General features: G+C 41.5%; 1 protein-coding gene across 1 annotated transcript; it reads left to right on the top strand.

Annotated features, from left to right (window-relative positions):
• Window positions 1-47: 47 nt before the first annotated feature.
• On the top strand, window positions 48-23,093 carry abcb7 (ATP-binding cassette, sub-family B (MDR/TAP), member 7). Its single transcript, XM_041944859.1, has 16 exons — window positions 48-197; window positions 1,790-1,873; window positions 1,954-2,031; window positions 3,290-3,409; window positions 7,160-7,292; window positions 8,989-9,257; window positions 9,948-10,036; window positions 10,227-10,314; window positions 13,281-13,455; window positions 14,289-14,446; window positions 16,198-16,361; window positions 16,516-16,645; window positions 17,074-17,245; window positions 19,244-19,347; window positions 20,073-20,180; window positions 21,585-23,093. Exons 1-16 carry the CDS (start codon window positions 48-50, stop codon window positions 21,801-21,803), a joined length of 2,241 nt encoding a protein of 746 aa, XP_041800793.1. The 3' UTR covers window positions 21,804-23,093.
• The last annotated feature ends 1,238 nt before the right edge of the window (window positions 23,094-24,331 follow it).

The following is a 24,331-nucleotide window of genomic DNA, read 5'->3' as shown; positions in this document are numbered from 1 at the left end:
ATATGACGTTCCCGGCGTGTTGACAAACCGCCTCCTTCTTCACCAACATGGCGCCGATGTTGGTACCGCTAAAATGCGGCATCCACTTTCAAAGACGAAAATTAGCGCTTCTCCTTCGACAGACGAGCTCATATCATATTTGGAATAAAAGTGGCAGTGAAAGTGGGACATACCATAAACGCCAAAGTACATATCTGGTGAGTGAGGGGGACAGCTGTTTGGAGAGGACACAGTGTTTTTGGTGGAACAGTCACCATGCAAGGACAGAGATGGAAAGTGCTTCCAACTAACGTCAACTTTACGGGAAGTTAGGCTACATGTTTTGGTCAGCTTCTCTCGTTTGTTTAAAAGTGTCGTCGATGTCATGTAATTACAATGCTAGCCGAGTAGCCGTTTAACTTGGCGTTAAATGTTGAGTTAGCTAACTGGCTAACTCAGTAGTAACAGTTGCGTTATCTGTGTTAACATTAACGTTATTGAACATCGTTGTGAGTGGTTACATTGGGGTCTGCTCTTCGTCCCCTAGGTTTGTATGCTAAGTGAACGGTTTATAGCACGTTTTTTTTTACCGTCTACTTAGTACAAACAGTTGCCGTTTAACGTGCTAACGCTGTAGCATGTTAGTGCTCTGACATGTCACGTGTTATAAGGGTTCCAAAAGTGAGCAAACGTTATGTTAGATAAAGACTGTCTGTTTGTCCCACCCAGGGGACCCAGCGGTACTGCCCATGCAACTGTCACCATATGTCAACAGTCGGTTATTGATTAATCGATAACTTTTTAACAACCGCTCAGCTGTCGGTTTATTATCTTGATAAAACAAATACAGTCGAACGCAACAGCCCTGTCATATATCCTACTGTCACGAATGCTATAATGTCCTGTGTTTATAATATGTAGTCCTCCTCCTTTGTGTCAATAAGGTCGCTGCAGTAGTTTTAGCTAGGTGAACCTGGTAAACTGGAGTGTATTTTATGTAGATAATTAAAGCTACCCTAACTTTTTGTGGTGTAAGCTCAGTTTGCAAACAAATCACACATTTACAGCTAATGTATGACCTAACTGGTATGACATTGGTATGAGTAAGTAAGTGTGTGAAATTATGGTCTCACAGCAAATTATGCTTTTCTCAAATGTGTTTTTACAGTAGTTGCTTACATAATGTGCTAGGTCATCATAGATAAGAGGATAGTGTCCTCAAGGAGCTAATACCAATAACCAATGATGTGTATTTTCAGTCTAAATGTAGGTGCAGCACAGGGTAAGTTTAAGTTCAGTGGCCTAAACCAAGCACACTATATCTTGTAATATCAAGCACTCAGCCACTGTAGGCGCACTAGTAGTTTTTATCCTTCACAAACAGTTACTGTGTCTTTTTTTTAGTGGCTCACTAAAGTTGATGTAAATGAAACCATTTCGGTACATCATGTCACAGTCTCAGATTTGAACTAGTAATGCTTCTACCGATTTCATGCTGGTTGTAATGAATTATTAGTGTCAAATATTCATGTATTATAAGAGTAGCCACAAAACATTTACATAAGCTTCTCAGACCAGTTCTGAAGCTTATCCTGAAACTTCTCCTCTGCTGTATATTTGTTCAGTATGTCCTCAGCCCTTGTGTAAACTTTAAACTGTGAGTATTTTGGTAAAAACACACAGGGAAGAAAATGTGTAGTGCTTGATTGTAGGGATTGGAATTAAATGTGTTCACAGTTTATTTTGCCTTTTTCTGTAGATTGAACATCCATAAAAATGAAAGTCAAATAAGACATCTCTTGTGTTTCAGCTGAGTTCTCCTCCACACCTACGAACAGCTACATGGAGTACAAGCAGGAGCGAAAACAGTCATCGGATTTTAGAGGCTGCAAAAGTAAGTATGTTTAAGAAATAGTCATTAATCAGCGTCAGTTATCAGAACAAACAGAATAACAATGTATGATGTCTCCACAGCATTTGCAGATTATAGACAAAAGAACATGCTGGCACGGAAATGCAGGAGGACGGCTTAATGCAGATCCAAAAAATGTGGTGAGTACAGTGCCTGCTTTTTTTTAAGGTGACTGTTTTCATTAACTGATCCTTTGGTCTACAAAATTCAAAAATGCTGAAAAATATCTGTCCCAAGTTACCGAAGTTAAAAGTGATGTCTTTGCAAGTATCTATGCTTATCAGTCCTGTATCTTTCAGCCTTGGGGCCCTGATTGCCACGTGGGGTTCGCTTTCTAAGATTCTAAGGCTGATATTTTGATATGGGAACTGACATATTGAAATGAAATATGAAATGGGTTTGAAATACACAATTTCTCTATTTACAGCTCTTTAAAATCCTGTAAAAAAGTATTCTTTACTCACATGGCAGTCTGATAGCTATTTTTTGGGGTCAGGAGAATTTTGGAATCCAAAAACTTTTGAGAAACCCCTGACTAAGCCATTAATCGACTACTCATTTAAGCACTATAGTGATAGTCTTGTCTTCGATATGTATGCAACAGTTTCTTACATGCCAAAAAATCTATTTGTTAGCTATATTCGTTTTCTACAGTGTACATTCTTAGTATGCAAACTTAGAAAGCCTTTACTTGCATCCTATTTGCAGATATAACAAAAAACTGTAATGAGGTTAAGCTAACAGACTTTTGTTATACATTAACTGGTCCCATCCACATATGGTAAGGGACCTCAGTCGTCCATTCAACTGTTGTGAATGTGAATCCTCTCTTTGTAGTGTCACATATTGCTTGATTTTAATTGATTAAAGGCAGGTGTTGGGCACAATTTCACTGTAATTTGCTTGGAGGTGCTGCTATACAGTTCTGCTGTATGGCGCTACCACCATATTGAGTGGATTATTGGAATTACTGCATATGCTTTGGCCTGCAGATAGTCCCTGTGGCAGGTGTGTGGTGGAGCGTAGGTAAACAGCCATGTTGGCACCAGTGCGCTCTCAGCTGGGATGACAGCCCAGGTGTCTCCTGGGACTTGTAGTGTCAGACTGGATCCCTAGGTCCACCTGGAGACACTGCTGTCATTGCTTCTCACAGGCCCTCCCAAGGGACTCCCATTGACATTTGATGTTCCATGTGTCTGCCCAGAGAGCTATCTTTAGTTTATTATGATTGTCACGCTGAAATCAAAGTGCAAGTTAGTTGCCAATATGGGCAGACATAGGGCAGTGTAGTATAGTTAATGCTCTGTTACCCATTTGACCTGTATCTTACAGGACAGACTTGTTCATCAAACTAAGGTTACCATTATCTAAGAAACTGCTTTTGTTTCTTCTCCACAGCTGAATGAGGTGAATTCAGCCCAGATCCTGTCTGCAATGCTGTCTTATGTGTGGCCAAAGAATAGACCAGACCTGCGGGCCCGCGTTGCCATCTCTCTGGGCCTGCTTGGTGGAGCCAAGGTAAGTTTACCAACAATTTCCAGGGCATTACAGTGGGGTTCTTCCGTTTACACTTTTTTTTGTCGTATAAAGCTCATTTGATCTGTTTTATCGGCAGTCCAGCAACTAACCATCTAGGAAGAGGCTCCAGTCCCTGTTTAATGTTTATTCTTGATGACTCTCAGTCTAACTTTTGTTTTCTGCTTTATTGATTTCTCCAGCCCCAAAGTAACTTTCTAGCAATAGCTAATGCTCCTTCTGATTACAGTAGGAACCATTTTCTCACAGATACAACTTGGTCAAGGTGAAAGACTAAAGCAAGATGCTTTTACAAGATGTAAAAGCATCTTGTTGTTTCACCGTTGTCTTAAATTCACCTCTCCTTTCTTTATTAAAGATGCATCATAATATTATAATAATATTAATATTGTTTAATTGACAATATTTAAATACTAAAAACAGCTAAGATAAGAGAAAAACAGCAACAGCATCTCACAAAATGATCAGAACACTGATCTAAAGTGATCAAAGAAGGTAATAAGAAAAGAAAAAGATGCTGTTGTTGTCCTTAGGACACAGGATCAAATATTAATATTCCTACATGGGAAATCATTGCAGACAGTGTTACCATTAGCAAAGTCTATGCCATGATGACAATCATTACCTTTATGGTAACTGAAATGTAGTTATCCAGTCTTAACTCATCATCCATTCCCCCCGTTTTAGAGTCCTTCTTACATGTTGCTCATTTAGTTTTGTCCATGTTTTGCAAGAAATTGCAAAAGTAGTGCATCGCAGAGAATTGGAAATTAGTAAAAGTGATAATTAATTCGTACTCTGGTAAAGGCCATAGAGATGTTTTATGATCATATATCATCAAAAACATTGCCCACAATGCAAATAATAGTAATAATAAATTGTGCAAGTGGTGCAGAGATCCAGAGCCATCTGTTTCTGCCGGGCCTCACAGTGAAAAGCAGCCTTGCCTTTTTACTGTAAAATCCAGTGAAAGAGGCAAGTGACAATCCAAGGTTGCTGCTGACGTCAGTTATACCAACAAGATTATTAAGTGACAGAGGTCAATTTTTGAAGTTAATACTGTCTCTGAAATGAGTGTCAGGAATCAAGACAGAATGTCACTGTTAAACCATGAAGATTGAGTGGGGAGAACAACTTTTCTCAACACTAACCTGTCTTGCCAGTTTCACAACAAAGTGGTGCACTGCTAGCTTAAGCAGACATCATGTCTGGTTAATTTATTTGTCAGTGGCATGTCATTGTTGTGTGGCACTGCTGTTGGAAGACATGATGGATATGAAAAGCCTGGTCATGTGGTCTTTGGGGCTCTCGCAAGTCCCAACTGCTAAAAAATTTCCTGCTCACGCAGCACTTCATTCATGACCTACAGTCTTTATGTTGTTGGAAAATTAACCCTGGAGGGTTAAAAGCAAGCCAATATTATTGTCTGCAATTTTTTGCATAAAGAACAGTAGATGGTGCATTTGAGGTATTCACTTGCCACACCAGGACATAAATTAGGCATCTGGTCTCCTAACATTTACATAGAGGTGAAAGAGGTAAACCATTATCACATTTCTAAGCATGACAATTTTGAACACTTACCTTCCTAAATGACTATAGGAAATATATCTTGCTATGGCAACAGCCAGTTTATTCATGTAGGTTGGTATTAGTGATCACTGCTCACAAATGGCATATTCTTTCGAAAGCAATAGAAACACAAATACATCCTTGCTAAATCAGGTAACCTTTGTGCTTTGACCACCCTTTGCTCAAGCAACTTGAGTGCTCACCACAGGTTGTTCCACTGTGTAAAGAACCTGTGTAAAACTAAAAACAGCATGCATTTAAAAGAGATATCAATTTTTAAATAGTTAATTGCATGATCAATCAGCGCATGATGTATTTCCTCTTCCTTTGTTGATGGTCTCTAATTTACCCCTTGGAAAACAATCATGAATTCACAGCTCCTAAATAAGCATGTACTGCTGCTGCTCGGCATGGTTGCGTTTGTGCGTGCGTGCATGTGTGTGTGCGGCCTTGCACGCAAAGGATGGAGAACACACATGCAATTGAGTCTTCTCCTTTTTTCCTGCTTGGCTGGAGTTAGCCTCGATTTCTCCAGTTTGTCTGTTTGAACCGAAACCACCAGCAGTGTGGAGGCAATTTTTAAATCAGCTGAATAATTATGTGGTTACAGTGAATCACACCTCTGCACTCTGCAATATCAGTGACATTTTCATTTCAAATAACTGATTATATAGAAGCTCTTGTTTTTGTTTGTCACAAATGAAGCCATCTCTGTTTGCGTGCACCACAAGTGTGAGTGTGTGTGTGTGTGTGTGTGCGCGCCTGTGTATGCCTGTGTGCATCATACATATGTTTAGGTCAATTCTTGATAGTCTCAAGCCTCCTTTCCAGATTTGACACATTACCTCTATTATGAGATGACATATCACAGGGTACAGATTGACATGGTGTTGATTCAATCTCCAGTTGGCCGTTAGTGCATTGAAAGAGCACATCCAACCACATCCTGTATTAGTGCTAAAATTGAGGATATGTTTTGGCCCTGTGATAATGGCTGAGGCTATTTTTGTGTCATGTTCAGTTGTCTTGGTAGCAAAGACTTGACAGGAGTAAGAGGAACAAAAAGAAAAGTTTAAAAAAAAGCCCTCCCCTGTGTTAGGGGTTGAAAGGTTCAAATGAAATGGGTTTCAAATGAAAATGCTCTGCGGTGTGCTGCTGTGCTCTCTGGATGTCCTAATGCGCAGTGGACTGCCTAGCCTGAGTCACACAGCTGTCCCTGTGCTTTTAATTAGGCCTAATAACCATTTCAATTCCATTAGCAGGAAGCACCAACCACCTCACCAGCACCAGCACAGCCAGTCAGGAAGACTGCACACACACACACACACACACACACACACACACACACACACACACAGCATACATATACACAGCATACATACATATACATTCATACAAATGACTAGTGGATTAAATGTTGCTACCCTTGCTAGTCGGCACCAGAAATACTAGTCTGTTAAACATATTATTATTATTATTCAATGAATATACACTTTTATATTACTGGATAATGTGTTCATAATGCATGGCAGGTTCCGTTATCCAGTAATTACTATTACTCCTTTACCGGCAAAATCTGTTGACATATATTAATCTCTATGGTCATAATGTCCGGTGAAAGTAATTCATGAGTTGGACGTGAAAATATTCTGGGTCTACATGCTGTTTCCTCCCGCTGTTTGTCTGATGTTTGCCCTCTCTTTTGCTCCTTTCCTGATTCAGTTAAGAGTTTATTTCAGCCAAAGCGGAGTTGGTTTTGATTGTTGCAACAGTGGAAAGATGAACCAGGAGTGTTTTGATGGGTGTATTAAATCACATGATCATCATTTTTGTATTTCTCTTGGTGAAAATAAAATGCAAGAATGACCATTGCTGCTAATATCTTGACTGATATTGCAATCATATAATTGCATAATGTTCAGCCTTAATATATATTCTTGAGTTTGCCTGAATGGGTAGTGTTGAATTTAATGCCTCACAATCATAGAAATCCTTCTTTCTAAGCATGTGGGGTGCAAGTAGATACAGAGGCACTACAGAGGACTAGAAAAATGAGACTGGTCTGTATTGAACATATGTCAGTCTAATAGGCTATTTGAAACAGTTTCCTCTCATTTTTCTCCTCTAAATATTTCCTCCCTCCCTCTCTGCCTCCCTCAGATCACCAATGTGACGGTGCCCTTCATGTTTAAGTATGCAGTGGACGAGCTTAACCAGATGTCGGGACACATGCTGAACCTGAATGACGCGCCAAGCACTGTGGCTACCATGGCAACGGCCGTGCTGATTGGCTGTGAGTTCCAGACTTGTATTTCAGTGGCAGGTGCCGAGCTCATCAGAGGGGACTGTGGGACTGCCTATTATCTACAGGCTGACCTTTCCCAACACATTCATATCAATGCCACTCTGCAACCTCTGTGTCTCTCTGGCATTATTTACATCATGTGCTGTGTTCTGAGCCTGAGTTCACTTCTATCAATCCACACGGCCCCCTTGTGAGTGCTGCCAACTTTTCATGTGATACCTGTGTGCTCCCAAAGCAAACAGAGCTGGATACGTTCCTTAAGCAGTGGGGAAGAAATTGCTAATGCCCTTTTGAAAGTGGTTGGATATGCCAGGGATGTTTCTTTCACTTCATCCCTTGAGAGCACCTCTCTTTTTTCTCATCTTTGTCCACATGGGCCGTGTGAATACAAGAGGGGTCAAGGGTGATATGTAGTGTGAATCTGAAGTCTTGTCCTGATTAGATTTTTTTTTCACTGAGCTGCTGATGAAAAGCAAAAGTAGAAAAATAAATAATGTGAACTTGACACCTTCTGCAAGTCACTCTGGCCTTGAGTGAGATCCGCTTGGATGCAACAGACGCTTAGCCCTGCAGCCACTTATTTTAATGAGCCCACTTAGGTCTTGCACACTAATGCTGCCTTTTGAATAATTGGAGCATATGAACAGGGCTCCAGACAGGATGAATTAAGATGACGAGGAAGAATGAAGGGGATGCTCTTAAAGAAAGGTATTGTATTTTTTGTTCCCTCTTTGTGACACTTGGGGCCCGGTACTCGGAGCCTGCGGTGACGAGTGTAATTTGGCTGAAAGGGTTGCACAGTGCTCATCCTACCTTGTCAGATGTGGACACATTGTTCATTAGATGAGCATTCCTATTTAACGCCACATTACAGCTCCATGAAGACCGGCAGACAAAGCGATTATTACCCCGACTTTGGTCTCAGCAGACAAGTCATGTATTCACAGAACTCGGTGAAATCGCCACAGGAAGGCCACGTGTCATTCAAACACAGACCAATATTGATTTGTGACAGTCATGCTAGCCATCTGCTTGTATAACACTTTATGAGAAGTGTAAGGGATCAAATAATTAACTTTCTTGGATGTGAGACAGCTTCCTTTAAAAAACTTAAACTAAACTAAAATTAAGCCTGTTCATCAACAACTCGTTGTCACATCCCTTCTTGACACTCTTATTAGAACCACCTCCCCCTCTTCTGGTGTTTTACTCATAAATGTAGCCGGCTCCTCGCCAATATACACTGAAAACACTTGTGTACACTCAGATACCCTCCTCCTCTCAGTCTGCAGTGTGCTGACCTGTCATAGTAGTGAGGCTTCAGACAGCATTAATTACAGAGGCTCGGGGAGGCTGCTGCTGTAGCACTGCAGTGCTTGCAGACCAGAGATGATGTGAAAAATCTGCCCCACCACCTCATACAAGCCTTCGGTTTAGAGCAGATGACAAGTCTCCACCCTGTCTCGTCTCAAGTGTCCCAGTACTGTATTACATCTTACAAGTAAGGAAAGGTAGTGGTCAGATTCTTGTTTTGCTGCCTCATATCACTTTAGAGCTACATAGCAGTCCTCTGTGTTTAAGATGGGGATGTATTCTCACTCAGTAGCGCTCAGCCCCGCTGTCTGAACCTCTCTGCTTTTCACAGCAGGTGTGCTAAACTCTCCATCTCCTCCGCTTATCCCAGATGGCGTGTCACGGGCTTGTGCAGCCCTCTTCAACGAGCTGAGGAACACAGTGTTTGGCAAGGTGGCCCAGAGCTCCATCCGACGCATCGCCAAGAACGTCTTCCTGCACTTGCACAATCTGGATCTGAGTTTCCATCTCAGCCGCCAGACAGGAGCGCTGTCCAAGGCCATCGACCGCGGCACACGGGGCATCTCGTTTGTCCTCAGTGCGCTCGTTTTCAATCTAGGACCCACAGCCTTCGAGATGGGCCTCGTCAGTGCCATTTTGGTGAGTCTCTCAGTGACATTCACGCACACAGATACTAATAATGGTAATCATAAGCCTCAGCATTGTTGGATGCTGCCAGAAACACTGCCTACAATTTTCTGGCTTTTATCTCTTGTTGCTGTTACTGTTTCAGTCTTTAATGTTAGCTCAGGACCTTCCATCACCTTGACACTCTTCACAGCAGATTGTCCGGAAATTAATTTTGGGGATATTGTCTCATTTACATTCTAAATGGAATATGAATCTCCATGAACTTTTGGTGGCAACACAGAATCCCATTAGTGTCAATGATGAATCCCAAAGCTTTGTAGCAGCTTAATGTCCTCCTGTGGAGTATGCACTGAACAGATGCACCCCCCCCCTCATTGGCCACCACTGGAAGAATGGCTCGTCTAGAGCCACGTGTTATTATTCCACTCTGGACCATACTGTCAGCTTGCCTGTAATGAGGGCAGACTCCATTGCCCAAATAGCTAAAGCATTAGCACGATTAGTTCTTGTAGTTTCCCCTCCATTTGTAATACTCAATTTCATAGTGGAATGGTCAAAAACAGTACCTTCTCAAAATGTATTGTGAACCAATGTTGGGGTTCAGTGGTCTGATGTGGTCACTTGACTTTTTCTCACAAAGCTGTTGAGTCATGGCGCGTGTGCGCTCCTTTGTTTTGACTGTGTTTTTCTCTTCTGCAGTATTACAAGTGTGGTGGACAATTTGCAGCAGTGGCCTTGGGTACCTTATCAGCATACACCGTCTTCACCATTCTCCTCACTCAGTGGAGGTAACAATGAGGATGTTTGTGCTAGTCCTGTGTCTGTCTGCAGTTCAAATGGTTGTTTTATTGCTTGTGTTTGTTGTCACTTGAATACGATTCAGTAAGTAGTTCTGTGGCTCTCTGTTCTGACAGTAACAGTGTTCACTCATAGGCTGAAATATTGCTGACGTGATTGTGAATGTGTCTCTGTGCACAGGACTCGCTTCCGGATAGAAATGAACGCAGCGGACAATGAAGCTGGCAACGCAGCTATTGACTCCCTCCTTAACTATGAGACTGTTAAGGTGAGATCAATCCTCCCTCACAAGCACATTCCTTATCCCCACCCCTCCTCCCTTTGACAATCCTTCGCTTTTATCGCCTCCTTTTTAGTCTTTTTCTTCTCTTCACTTAAGCCAGGCACATTGACATGAACAAATATTTACTCGGCTGTGGTAATGGTGTTTCACCGGCATGATTGCCAGTGTCAGAATTTGCCTTTTAATCAAAGAAAAGCTCTCCCTCTCCCTCTTCATCTCTCCGCCTCTCTTTCTCTGACTCTCACCACTTGCACACACAAAACTCCCTGTCATAACAAGTGCAAGTTAAACTCGAGTCAAGTTTATCTTTCTGAGTGAGAGGACTGGAATTTATGGCTGAAAGGACTGAAAGTCACTGCCAATCTTGACTGTGGGTTTCCTCAAAGGTTCCTCCTAGTTATTATAGTGCAGTGTCACACCAAAGTAAGCCCACACACCCAGATTGAGAGTGAAGCTGTGGAACCTTTTTTATGATTGTTGTCATAGTTAATAGACAATGCGGTTGATTATAAAGATTTTGCTTCCATAGTGTTTGGGTATTTAACTGTTGCCTGTCTGAAAAAAGATGAGCTTCATAGCTAGTAAAATGTTTGCAAACATACCTCTTCTGCTGTATTGATCAGAACCAGAGAGTGCTGGCATAATTCAATATTATCAATTATTGTCTCTCGATATAACTGTATTGGGATGAAATTCTCATATTAAGATACTTTTGTTCATAGTTCTAATGCCTAAAGAGATGACACTAAGTTTTTTTTAACCAAAATGTGTGACAGTGATAGATCTCAAGCATTTTAGAAAAGCAGTATAACCACGTAAAATACTAAAACTTCAATGGAATAACCAGGAGTTTAACTTTTGATCGTGTGATACTTGACTAAATATGCATTACTGCGATAATTATCATGGTGGTAATGTTGTACATATTGCTTGTACATATTGTGTACATGCTGACCTGCAACTAACGATTCTTTACTGATATATCGATCAATTCTCGATTCATTTATTGTTAAAAAAGGTCACAAAATCCTCAAACAACAAACAAGGTGGTGTCTTAAAATCGCTTGTTTTGTCTGTTTGTGTTACTATCACAAATGACAAAGAAAAGCACCAAATCCTGCCAATTCAATTCAGAAGATAGAGCTATATAATGATTACTACTTTTACTGATTATCAGTTTGTTTTCTATCCATGAACCTTTAAGCTCTGTACTGACCCTTTCACACAGACAATGGACAATTTTAAATTAATAAGTTCTTACTTTGCTAACATTTTTATCTCAGTTGTTTTTTTCCTGGTCCTCTTCTCTTTCAGGGTAAAACTGTTCTCCTTTTTTCTAAATGTCATTCCAGTTGCTACAAACAATGAGATATTCATCACCGGACACTCAGGACTATTTTCATGGTTCAGTCAATGACCCAAATGTTGTATCAATTATAGTTCTGCAGTGGAAGCGTCTGCCACCGGAGGCATTGTTTTGAATGGAAATGTCTGCTGAGGGCCTGGGTGGTTAATGCGAGAATGTGCTCACACAGACACCTGACTGATGCCATGTGGTGGGGGTGTAAATATTGCTCTGTACTTTTTATACTTTTTGGTTGTCCTGAATCTTCATCTTTTGCTGCTTTAAGCCTCCTTCTAGGTAACCTCATTGTACATAGTACACATATAAACATAATCACCATCCAGTTTCAGGGGCTTTGTTGGCTGTTCCAGATATTTTGGTACCCATGTTATTTTCTTTGCTGTATTATTTTGCGTCCTGTTTTCCTTAACGTTTTGTTCTGTGTTATTTTGTGTCATCTGTGCCAATGCGGCCGGATTTAGCATCACTCTGAGCTGTGAGTGTGCATATGTAATTAGATCTCCGCCCACTCAGAAATCCGTTCCACTTTCACAAAGGGCTGGATGAGAACCTGAACATGGTGCCTTGCACTGCTTCTGTTTGTCCTCCATGTGCTACTTTCTTCTCTCTCACTCTTCCTCTCTCTCTGTCTCGCTCCCTTTCTCTCTCTCGTTCCCTCTCTCTCACTCGCTCTCTCTCTCTCTCTGTGTGTGAGATTTCCTGCATTTCCCTATATGCAAATCAGTGGCAAGTCGGTAGCAGCACAGCACCACTGCCGTTAGCTAGAGAAGCAAATCGCCCACTTAACCAGAGCAGAGGAACAATAGTGCAAACTAAACAAACAGCAATATTAGGTAATTGGCAGCAGAGTTGAGGAGGGTCGTTGTTGTGATCATGCCTTAGTTTTATGTGCTGAATTTAAGAGATGTGTTTGTGGCTGATTCATAAGGTGTTGTTTTTTTCCGTCTAAACGATAGCTGTATGTCTTAATCAAAATTAGAGCTGCTTGTGTGGTGTAACACTTAAGAGCTTTCTGTTGTTTGTTGGTAGGTGTCTGTGTAAGCTGTTGCAGATGTAAATACAGAGACTGACAACAGTGTCAGTGATGAATATTCTGCAGCAATTCTTGTTTAACTTGCAAGTGATGTTTAGGCTTTCCTTGCGATTGTAATTGCCTAATATTTTCTAAACTGTTATTTTGCCATAATCACTACCCTCTGCCAGAGCTCCAGGTCCAGAGCCTGCTTTGCTGAGCAGGATCTGGATTTTGTTTTATCGCCCTCCACATCCTTTAAGATCAGTGGGGAGGAGATGAGGATACAGAGATATGAAGAAGTGTTTTATAGGCCAACTGAGACCCAGACTACACCCAGAGCGGTCACTGAGAACAAATGCAGCCTTGAGGCAGGCTGCGCTAAAGTGTCTTTCTGCCTGACACTGCTCTCCATGCTTCCTTAACCCTTAACCTTAACCATATTTTGTGTCTCTCCCTCTTTCTCTCTCAACTCACACTATTACCCACTACCTTTGTGAATCCCTTTGCCATCTCCATGCCCTGTGCTCCCTTCTCTCCTCCCTCTCTTCATGTTCCTCATCTCTACTACAGTACTTCAACAATGAAAAGTATGAAGCTGAAAGGTATGATGGATACCTGAAGACATATGAGACGGCCTCTTTAAAAACCACCTCCACGCTCGCCATGCTCAACTTTGGTCAGAGTGCCATCTTCAGTGTCGGCCTCACAGGCATCATGTTGCTGGCCAGCAAGGGCATTGCTGCAGGTGAGTGAGTTAGGAGTTTTGTGTTTGTGTGTGCGTGTGTGTATGCGCATGTGCGTGTGTGTGTGTGTGCAGGTGGGGGGCTGTGTTTTTGTCATGTTAAGGGGACATAAATCTGTTTACAGAGTTACATTGTGGGGACTTGCCTTCTTTATGAGGACAAAATGCAACTCCCCATAATGTTAAGCATTACATTTTAAGGTGAAGACTTGGGTTAAGATTAGGGTAAGGGTTAGGCAGGTAGTGGCTATGTTTAGGGTAAGTCTTCAGGAAATCAATGCAACTTAATGTGATTAAGTGACCGAAACACAACTCTGTCTGTCTTTCCATATATTTGGAAAAATCATTCTCTCAGGATCTAGAAACCATGAAAAGATTTGATCGCATCGAGGTGCAAAATTCCTATCACCTGATCTGAATTTACCTCTTCATGCCCATGATCTGTGTCCACAGCACAATGGGGCAAAAATGTGCATTTGGAAATAAGAAAGCTTTAAAAAAAAAAAAAAAGCCCACCTCAAAACAAAATCAAATGGACAGATGAAAATGACAAGTAAAACCCTGACTGAACTGGATAATAGAAACTAAATGAGAACAAAGCACAGCAAGCATGAAAAAGTGGCATGAATAGGAAACAAAATAACCTTGATGCAGAAAATGAAATCACAGTGGGTGGAGGTAGATTCAGGCTGTAACATGCTTTGTCTGCTTTCACAACTTGAAAGAAGAAATGGTTTGAGTGTTATTTTTTTGGGGATCTTGTATCCAAAGATACATATATACAATGGAGCTAGGTTATGTGCATCTCTGTAAGTTGTTCTGTTGCTGTTGTGCAGGTACAATGACTGTGGGAGACCTGGTGATGGTGAATGGCCTCCTCTTCCAGCTCTCCCTCCCCCTCAACTTCCTGGGTACAGTGTACAGAGAGACCCGGCAGGCCCTAATAGACATGAACACTCTTTTTACCCTGCTCAGTGTCGACACCAAGATCAAGGTAACTCGGCCTCACATGCACTTCTCCACATTATAGCAGTAAATTGCTAATTTTCTTTGTGTTTTCTTTTTTACTCTAACGAGAGCAAACAGGAGAGACTAAGTTTCAGAAATAGAAAGAAACTCAGGGGCTTCCTCATTGATTACCACTTGTACAGCATGATACCACTTGCTGCGTTACTCTGATCTGCAGCAAGGTATTATGACAAATTGCAGCCAAACTGTGGTTGGCTGATTTTGAGTGATTTATTCAGAGCATATATTAACCCATTTTACCTGATGCATTTTCACTGATTAGTAGGTGCTTTTTCACAACATAAACAGTTTTTTGTTTTTGTTTTTTTGTGTTCCAGACAGTTATGGTAAAAATGATCAAGTCGACTGTGGTTGTATTTGACCCCTAACGTCTAACCCTCGTCTGCTTTCTACAACATTGCCTTTAAGTTTTCAGTTTCAGCCCTCCAGGGTTGCAACTAACATTTATTTTCTGTGTTGATTCATCTGCCAATTATTTTCTTGCTTAATCAGTTAATCGTTTTTCTGAAAGAGGTAGTGACAAAATGCATGAGTCCAAGCCTGTTTTATACAGCCAACAGTCTAAAACCCAGAGATATTTGATTTGCTATCATACATGACAAAGAGAAATGTAGAATGTATAGAATTTTTGCTTGAAAAATGACAAATGGTTATCAAAATACTTGCTTATTACCTTATCTGTCAACAGACTAATTGATGAATTGATTATTTCAATTCTGGTGCAAACTAACATGTATTGCCTTTTTTATGGGTCACTTCATAATGTTACTAACATTAAATTATCTATTTGTGAATTCACCTTTAAGATAAACAGAAGTGCTGGTATTCAAAACTAGATCCTGTTCTTTGACTTGACCATTAAAACGAGTCTTCTGTTTCTTCTGTGCCATAGCTATCAGTTGTGTTTTTCATTGCCTTTATCAGCCCATCTTGCGTCAGAGGAGCAAATTTAAGTGCAAATGTGCGCATGCTGACTAACATGAATGCCATCCCCATCTCTAGCCTGTAATTACAGTAGGAGAAATGAATTTGTCCAGTTATTTTTCACTCATCAGTAATACTCCTCTCCATTGTGATTCCTCGTGGAATGGCACAGCCCAGCAGGCCATTACTGTCTGAATGCTTTTTTTTTTTGGTGCAACACATTGGCTTATTATGTAGATGTAAAATAATTTAAAACTCCCCCTCACTTGAAACTGCTCCACAAAATAAAAAATAAATGATTTTGGCTTTTTTCCATGTTGGGGGGGGGTGTAAAATTATCATCTGTTTACACTAATGGACTGTGAGTTATTTGTATTAATTGGCTGAGGTGGATTGGGGGTGATTATGTTGCTATTAGGCAGTATAGAAAAGGAGCAGATGAGGCTTTTACTCTCAGAGTAAGGACAGCGCTTTATTCTCTGCTGACCTTGGCTGTATCTCAGCACTGTGGCTCAGCTCAGTATGTACCGAAAGTTTTCACGCCTATTGATCCTTCAGTCACCATGAAGGGCAGCGTGTGAAGATTGAGACGGTCTTTTGAAACGACCTCTTGAATTTGCTGTGAATGCTTTATGCAGTCCGTGTTGGCTCTGTGCTCCAGCATCATCCCTCTTTACAAGGTGTTGGAGTAACATTGCATCATGTTAGGCCTCGTCTGCCAGTGGCTGTTCTGTATCTGTCTCCTCTCTCTCCCTGTTTCGTCTGTCTCAACCCTCTGATGGTTTTCTCTAGGAGAAGGATCTCGCCCCACTGTTAACCGTCGCACCGCAGGAGGCCACCATTCGCTTCGAGGATGTGTATTTTGAATACCTGGAGGGCCACAAAGTCTTAAACGGAGTGTCCTTCGAAGTGCCTGCTGGGAAGAAGGTGGCTATAGTTGGTGGCAGCGGGTCAGGGTAGGTCACGTTTCATACAAGAGCACTGACTGTCAAAGCTTTAGTCAGGTGTGTGTCATCTCATTTGTATGTGCAGTACAATCTCATCATCAGTAGGCTGTGGGGGTGCAGCTCACAGAATGATGCTGACGATTGGTTCCACGTCTGGTTGCAGGAAGAGCACCATTGTGCGGCTGTTGTTCCGCTTCTATGAGCCCCAGCAGGGGAACATCTACATCGCGGGGCAGAATATCCGAGACGTCAGCCTCGACAGCCTGAGGAAGTCTTTGGGGGTTGTACCTCAGGTCTGGGGCACATCGACACAGTAAAATAAACAATAACAAACAATTACAAATGTTTTTTATCAACACCACAGTGATAGTTTTTTACTATTTGGAAATGAAATTTGCATGTGTCTAGATATGACTTTCAGTAGAACATGTATAATATTTTTGAGTTATAATTGATAATTATATACAACAAGGGGGCAGCATAGAACAATGCAACATTAATTGTTAACAGCCTTAGAAATAAGCAGAATTCAGTTTCAGGTTTTCACTGCAGTGAGCTCAGAGGCTGATCTGAACAGATGGTACATTTTTGTCATTTACGTTCTTTCTCTTTCTCCCTCCTACCCTCGTCTTTGTATTTGCAGTCCTCAGTTTTTTGTCTCTACTGCAATAAAAATAATCTCTGAAGCCTCTTTTTTCCTCTCTAACTGTGTTGTTGTCAGGATGCCGTTCTCTTCCACAACACCATCTTCTACAACCTGCAGTATGGGAACATCAACGCCACACAAGAGGAGGTGTACCAAGTGGCGCGTCTAGCAGGCATCCATGATGCTATCCTCAGGATGCCCCATGGCTATGACACCCAGGTTGGGGAGCGGGGCCTCAAGCTGTCAGGTTTGCTGCACTGTTATGACTACTGTTTGAATATGGGCTCCTCTGCAGAAGCAAGTAAAAGAGCTGTGTGTTTTGTGTTTCCTTATGTGGTGTACTTAGCTAAAACATTTAAAACCCCAAAATAATTTCAGTAACTTACTGTTCATTGTTTAGTTATCGATTCATCTGTCGATTCTGTTTTTAAGTGAATCGTTTAGTCTGTAAAACAGAATAGCGAAAAATGCCTGTCACAGTTTCCTGAAGCCCAGGGTGACCTTCAAATAGCTTACTTTATCTGACCAACAGTCTAAAACCCGAATGTGTTTCATTTACAGTGAAATGTAAAACAAAAAAAAAAGGTAAAAGCAGCAAATCCTCACATTTGAGATGCAGGGACCAGAGGATGGTCCGTTTGTTGGCTTAAGCAAGTAATTGTTATAGCTGAACTCTCTGCATTAAACATTATGTGATTATCCACCAAATATTTTATGACAGTAAAAATATCCAAAAACATTTTCTCATTATTGATCTTTAATGATTGGGTCTAAAATGTTTTGCACCTCAGCATTTAAAGGTACACTTTACCCGTGGTTATTTCCATACAATTATTAGAAGAAGTGAAGCAGTGTCCAAGAGCCTAAATCTTCTAAACCCTGATTGAAAAAAGTTGTTATGCTGTTAAGCATAAATAAAAAACAGTGCATACCCTCCATCCTCGCTTGTGAGCAACTGAGCCTTTCCAGGATACTCCTTTCATACCCAATCATCATACTATCACCTGTTACCAATTCACCTGTTTACCTGTGGAATGATTCAAACAGGTGTTTTTAGAGCGTTCCACAACTTTCCCAGTCTGTTGTTGCTCCTGTTCCAACGTGTTGCTGCATCAAATTCAGAATAAGCAGATGTTTACAAAAATCAAATACAAAAAAGTGAAGATGATGAGGTAACACATTAAATATATGTGCTTTTGTACTGTTCGGTTGAGTATATGTCAAAAGGAAGAACATTAATACAGTTTTATTTATGTTTAACATGCATTTCAACTTTTTAGGAATCAGGGTTGTATTGGTTCTCCATCTGCTGCCATGAATGTATATTAGGATGGTTGTCGCCATGTTTTATGCTTTGAAAGACAAATGTGACTGAGACAGCAAAATGCTGTGAGGAACATTTCAGTTTGCACAGCTCTAGACTATATTAAACTTTCTGCGTTACTATGGCAGTTGAAACTTACTGTGAAAACACTTTGATCATGAGCTGCTGTCCTGTAAAAGAAGGTAACGATAAAACTCAAGTTAATTATTATGAAACTTAATCTGCAGCTGCACCATTGTTATTTTGTTGTCCTCTATTTTGTGATGTGTGAACTTGTTTAATGGCATGTTGCCTTATTTGATCTGCAGTGATAGCTCAAGACTGTAGTATTTGGCTCCTAGCATCACTCTGCAACTCATTTAGCCCACGTAAACACACAGTGTGCGAGCACTTTCACTCAACATTCAAGATGCAATTACTGGCAGCACAGATTTCTTTATGTGGAGTGACTGAGTGAGTGAGAGAACGGACAAAATAAAGACATGACTAACTTCTCATTAATTTCACTGCTGCTGTATGTGACAGCTGCCAGTGAGTTTGTCAGAGGATGGAGGGGGGGTTCAGGAGGGGGCTGTCTGGGCTGTGAGGCTCCTAACTTCCTTCATTGCAGTTCTCCCCTGCCAGAAATATTTATATCTGTGAACGCTGCGTGCTTTCAAGAGGCCACACATGGCTCATATGTAATAAAGGCCGAGTCAAACGCAGTGGGAGAAATCTTTGCATCCTGCTGATTTTTCTTCTCAATTAAATGAAAGTCTGTTCTGAAGCCTGTAGCATTAGTATTGTCTGAGTGCTGGCCCTCCGTTTGAGGTAATTATCAGATAGAGGCCAGAGAGAGACCTGCTGCATTCTGGCATATTTCAAACCTTTCATGTTTAGCCTGGTTTGCTTTTATTTATGACAATTGTTGTTTGGTTTCAGGAGGGGAGAAGCAACGTGTCGCCATCGCCCGTGCAATACTAAAGAATCCACCCATCCTCCTGTATGACGAGGCAACATCCTCCCTCGACTCTATCACAGAAGAGGTGGGCCTGACAGCGCATGAACACATACACACTGACAGACACAGACATGCGTACATAATACACCAACAAATGCCCGTCCTCTGCTGCACGTCCGGGTTGACACCTCACCGTGACTGGATACACGTTTAGCAGAACAAACACCCACTCAGTCACCTGCTGTAGGTGCACAATAATTCAGCTCACTGCTGCATCACATACCTGCTGTGACATATACCCTCCCCTCCACCACCACCACCACCACCACCTCTCAATGCACACACACACCACCCCCATGTTCTCCCTTGCCACCTGCCACTGTTTTCTCCTACTTAATCTCCAGCTCAGCTTAAACCCCACAGTCTTTGTAAATGTTACATTTAATGAGAAAGTTCAGCATCCCCTCTCTAAACTTCAGGAGAAAGGGTGGGGCAGCAGACTTGGTTGTTAATTGCGATTTTCTGTTGCCTCTCGTCACGACTGTATTTTTAAATTATCATATGTAAACACTGGAAGGAAAAGCATATGAAACTGGATGTTGCTGAGCAACATTCTGTTGACTTAGCTTGTCCTTCAAATCCAGATTTGGGAGTAGATGTCATATATATCCTGTCATTCATGCACTTTTATTCTTATTGTTTTTGCAGAACACCACTGTTGCAAACCTGGGGAACTATTTTCTTTTGGATTAGGGGATACTCCTTAAAAGCTTAAGAGTGATTAGGTGTCTTGTCTTTGTGTGCTTCCAGAACATCCTGAGTTCAATGAAGGAGATGGTGAAGGACAGGACATCAGTGTTCATTGCCCACAGGCTTTCCACAGTCGTAGACGCAGACGAGATTATCGTGCTCAATGAGGTAAGAACCCATCCACATTTTTTACTTGATCTCATACTTTCCCTGATTAACATTTCCAGTTGTAATGTCAGTCTCATAAAAAGCAAATAATATGACGGTTCAGAGTTTTTCGAGTATAAACATGCGCTGCGTTAATTGCCAGTCCAATTAGACGGTTTTGCATTGAAGGGAAGGATGATGACCTGCACTCTGCGTGACCTTCAGTGCACTGTATCTGCTAGCAATAAGAATTTAGCAAACTTAGCCTTGTTTTTGCCACTCATTTATTCTGAGTTACCTTTCTACAACATACATAATGAAAACATGCACTGTTTAGCTTTTCTCATTAACTTCACCAACAACAGGACACTGTTGTTAGAATTGAACGTATTATTTTCTCCATAAGGGCTCATTAAAGCAGTCAGACTCGACTGGCTGTTTTGGTCAGATGGCGTGTCTTGTTTGTCTTGGTGACTAATAATGTATGGGCCAGCTTCCAAGATGCTGATGAGGCCTCGTCCAGGACTAAACATGTCTTTCAATGGAGATCGCTGTTCAAATGGCTTATCTATACAGGTTTTGGTCAGATGTGCTTAAGTCAGGCTGAAGGTGCGGTGGAGACAGAGAATATTTTTAAAAAACAGGCAGTGGATCTTTTTGGTGCATTGTAATTGCATTGTGCATCAGAGAAATATCGCAGTGAAGAGAAAATGCTGCAGCACATAATGGGTTGGGCTTGAGACACTGTAAAGCACAAAAAGACCGAGTGAAGTCAGTTATTATCTGCAAAGTAAGAGTTGATATGAAATGTATCACAGATGAAGTGACATTTTCCACCGGTGCTAGAGTCAGATAAAATGAGAAGAGGCTTCTTTGAACTGCGAGAGAGCATGTGCCGTTCCGTGTTTCCAGAGTCAGATGGCAGGGATCAGAGGGTCGTGGCGAGAAGGCATGTTTGCGTGTGATGTCGCCACGGCGTTTGCTGGTGTCACCAGCAGAGGACTGCCTGGGGTGCTCATTAAAATAACGAGCGGAAGCAGTCACGTGCTCATCATGGGTGCACTAAAGATGATGCCAACACCTCTGCATGCTCATGGGAGGTGGGGGAAGGGGGTGCCTTCATTTGTGTTTGACTGTGTGGGAGGGATGTGTGTTTGTTGCGTGCGGATGCGCGTGTGTGTCTGCGAGTCCGTGTTTTTGCGAGAGAGATTGCAACAGTTGTTGGGGAGGCGGCAGGGATTCTAGGGGGGAGCTGACTCTCCGCAGAGAGTGTGGTCATGAGGAGATGCTAACTATAGGACTCTGTTCATGGCCTCTTCATTTAACTTCATGTGTGCTGCAGCCATTTTTTTTCCCCAGCAAGTTTGGGTTTCATATGTTTCTTTTTCCCTTAATTCCTTCATGATCTCTTTTTTTCTCTGCCAGGGTAAAATAGCAGAGCGAGGCGACCACCACACCCTCCTCAACCTCCCGGGCAGCTTGTACGCAGACCTGTGGAACACTCAAAACAACAAAATCCTCAACAGCACCAAGAACTCGCTGCAGCAGCCGGCTGAGCGCTTATCCCAGAAGGAGGAGGAGAGGAAAAAATTGCAGGAGGAGATCCTGAACAGTGTTAAGGGCTGTGGGAACTGCTCCTGTTGAGAGAGGCTGCCACCTCCACGTCTCTTCATCCCTCACAGATGGCCTACGCTGGAATCCACTGGAGTCTGTGCTGTACAGGGGAGGGAGCTGGGTAGGGGTACATCCCCTCTACCCACGCCCACTTCAGCCAGGCCCCCACCCATGTGACTACCCCTCCTCCTACTTGTGTGAATAAAGGCCACTGCTCGCCAAAGTGAAGGAGGAGGAGCAGAACAGGGAGCAAGTGTGTTTAGCGCTGGCTGGTGTCCAGAGATGGAGCTTCTATGCCAGTTGCCTCAGCTGAAGCCAAGCATAAGAGACCTTGTATATCACATACGTGTGTGTAAGACATCTGTTAGTCAACATGGTTGCCCCCCCCCCCCCCCCTTCCTCCTCATTTTTGACATCAGGTTTATTGACATCTTCCATTGCACTGGAAACAGATGAGAGTACACGTAATGACTTACATATGCCTTGATGTTGACACAAAATTTGTTCTGATTTAAATATTTTAAATTATTTTCAAAATAAACTGAACCTAAAGTTTGCTTATTTTCTATTAAGAGTATTCACGTATTACGATGTATTTTGCTATTAGTTGATCACAGTTAAAATACTGAAGATTGTTTTGCAGTATGCGTTGTTTCACAGTATATCGTTTGACTCTTTCCTAAAGCACCTGCAGTTCTGTCATAATGCTTGCTGCCCATGACACTGTTTTCAACGGATGTTCTAAAAATATCAAAATTGGCAGATAATCAAGTCTCGTAGACGAATCACAACATAATGTGGATGTTTGGACTCCCCGGTGAATTAGCAGTATGTCACAGTCACATTCATGTAAATATAGCACTTTGAGAATGACAAGAAGCTACTCTAATAAATCATGAATGGTTTTCACCACAACTGGAGCCACATTACGAGGCAGCGACTTGAAAGCCTCCTCTGGGAGCATTTTACAGTCGCATCGTTTAGCCTTAGTTGACGGGCTTCTTCTAATAAAAACTTAAACAGTGCTTAGACAGCTTTTTGGATTGTATGATCACAACATAGAGACTTCTTCCTGAAGGTTATTTGTTAATATTTAAAAACTAACAGTACATGTATGTCCTCATTTTCTGAGGGCTGTTTTGGCTGTGATATGCACATTTTGTTAGGAACCTTGGGATTGTATCTATAAATGGGGGGGAAATGATTAGTTGGCTGTATTGTACTATTCAGACAATTATAAGGCTTGTTTCTCTGTATTCTGGACTATCTTAACTGTGAGCACACTGCAGACATATTAATAAATGTTGGGTTTTGTCTAAATAATAAGGTCCATGCTGTTGTTCCAATTAAGGTTGAATGATATGACTATAGCTGCTGTATTTAGACCGTTAATGCCAAAGAAACCATCTGTGTCGTGTCTGTGGCTGTATTAGACCTCTGGTGGTTATTGGATAAGTGAAGGGTCACAAGATGATCAATGACCTAGAAAAAACTAACCAATTCTCACATATTTGCTTTTCCCTTGTTGAAGAAATAGTTTGAGATTTTTGGAAATGGAATTGGAAATTCACTTTCTTGCCAAGAATTAGATGAGAAGATTGATATCACTTAAATTATCTGTCTGTTCAGTTCAAGGCTTCACCCTGCTGCTGGTTAGCTTAGCTTAGCTTGGTTTTTACCTTGTCAGTTGTTTACGTTTGGTGTTCTTAGAGGCCTTGAAGGACCAGTGTGTAAGACTAAGGGGGATCTATTGCTAGAATATAGCAGAAATCGATTATAATATTAATAATTACATGTTTAGTGCATAATCACCTGAAAATAAGAATGATTGTGTTTTTGTTACCCTAGAATGAGCTTTATGGCTACAGAGGGAGCGGGTCCTCTTCCATTAGTCTGCCATGTTTGTACAGAAGCCTAGAATGGACAAACCAAACACTGGCTCCACAGAGGGCCTTTCATGAGTTTTGGAGCCACTGTGGGTTCTCCTGCGTGCTTGCAAAGGGAGAGGTGAGGCGAGGGCTATCCAGCTGGTTACAATCTGCAACCTCAGCACTAGGTCCTTTAAGAGGTACATTTTGTTGTATTTTGCTTTGTGGTTGTTAGATGAGAAGACTGATGTCATCTCATCTATGCATACATCTATAGCTACAGGCAGCAGCCGGCTAACTTATCAGTCAAAGTAATTGCAATCTGATTTTTATTGCATATTGTTCAGCCCTAGAACGATATGTACTGATAAAGCAATATAAAATTACATATACCGTGATACAATCACATATCGATATATACATTTGGAAATTTCCATCCAGTGCAGACAACATTTTCAATACATCAAAATCAGTATCAAAATGTAAGTTCCTGGATTCCTAAAAGTAAAATTTGGTATAAATTGAGTCTGCGTAATGAGAAATGTTGTGTAGATGTTGTGTTTAACAGAGTATCGACCTTCTCTGTTCTCTTGAATCCTAACACTGTCTCGTGTTCATTGTCTGCTGAACAGAATGACAGTGGATCCCTCTCAAGAACTCCCTGGATCCTCCTCCTCTGGGACCAGTTAC

This window comes from Chelmon rostratus, chromosome 9 (genome assembly GCF_017976325.1).
Source record: "Chelmon rostratus isolate fCheRos1 chromosome 9, fCheRos1.pri, whole genome shotgun sequence".
Taxonomy (NCBI): domain Eukaryota; kingdom Metazoa; phylum Chordata; class Actinopteri; order Chaetodontiformes; family Chaetodontidae; genus Chelmon; species Chelmon rostratus.
The sequence above is the reverse complement of the archived record's forward strand: the minus strand, read 5'-3'. Positions and strand labels throughout refer to the sequence as shown.

Bases quoted from the DNA above. Each gene is read 5' to 3' on its own strand.
- abcb7 (XM_041944859.1), top strand. From the start codon at position 48: ATGGCGCCGATGTTGGTACCGCTAAAATGCGGCATCCACTTTCAAAGA. The intron at 13,456-14,288 runs GTGAGTGAGTTA...GCTGTTGTGCAG, and splicing joins CAGCAAGGGCATTGCTGCAG to GTACAATGACTGTGGGAGAC. The intron at 20,181-21,584 runs GTAAGAACCCAT...TTTCTCTGCCAG, and splicing joins AGATTATCGTGCTCAATGAG to GGTAAAATAGCAGAGCGAGG.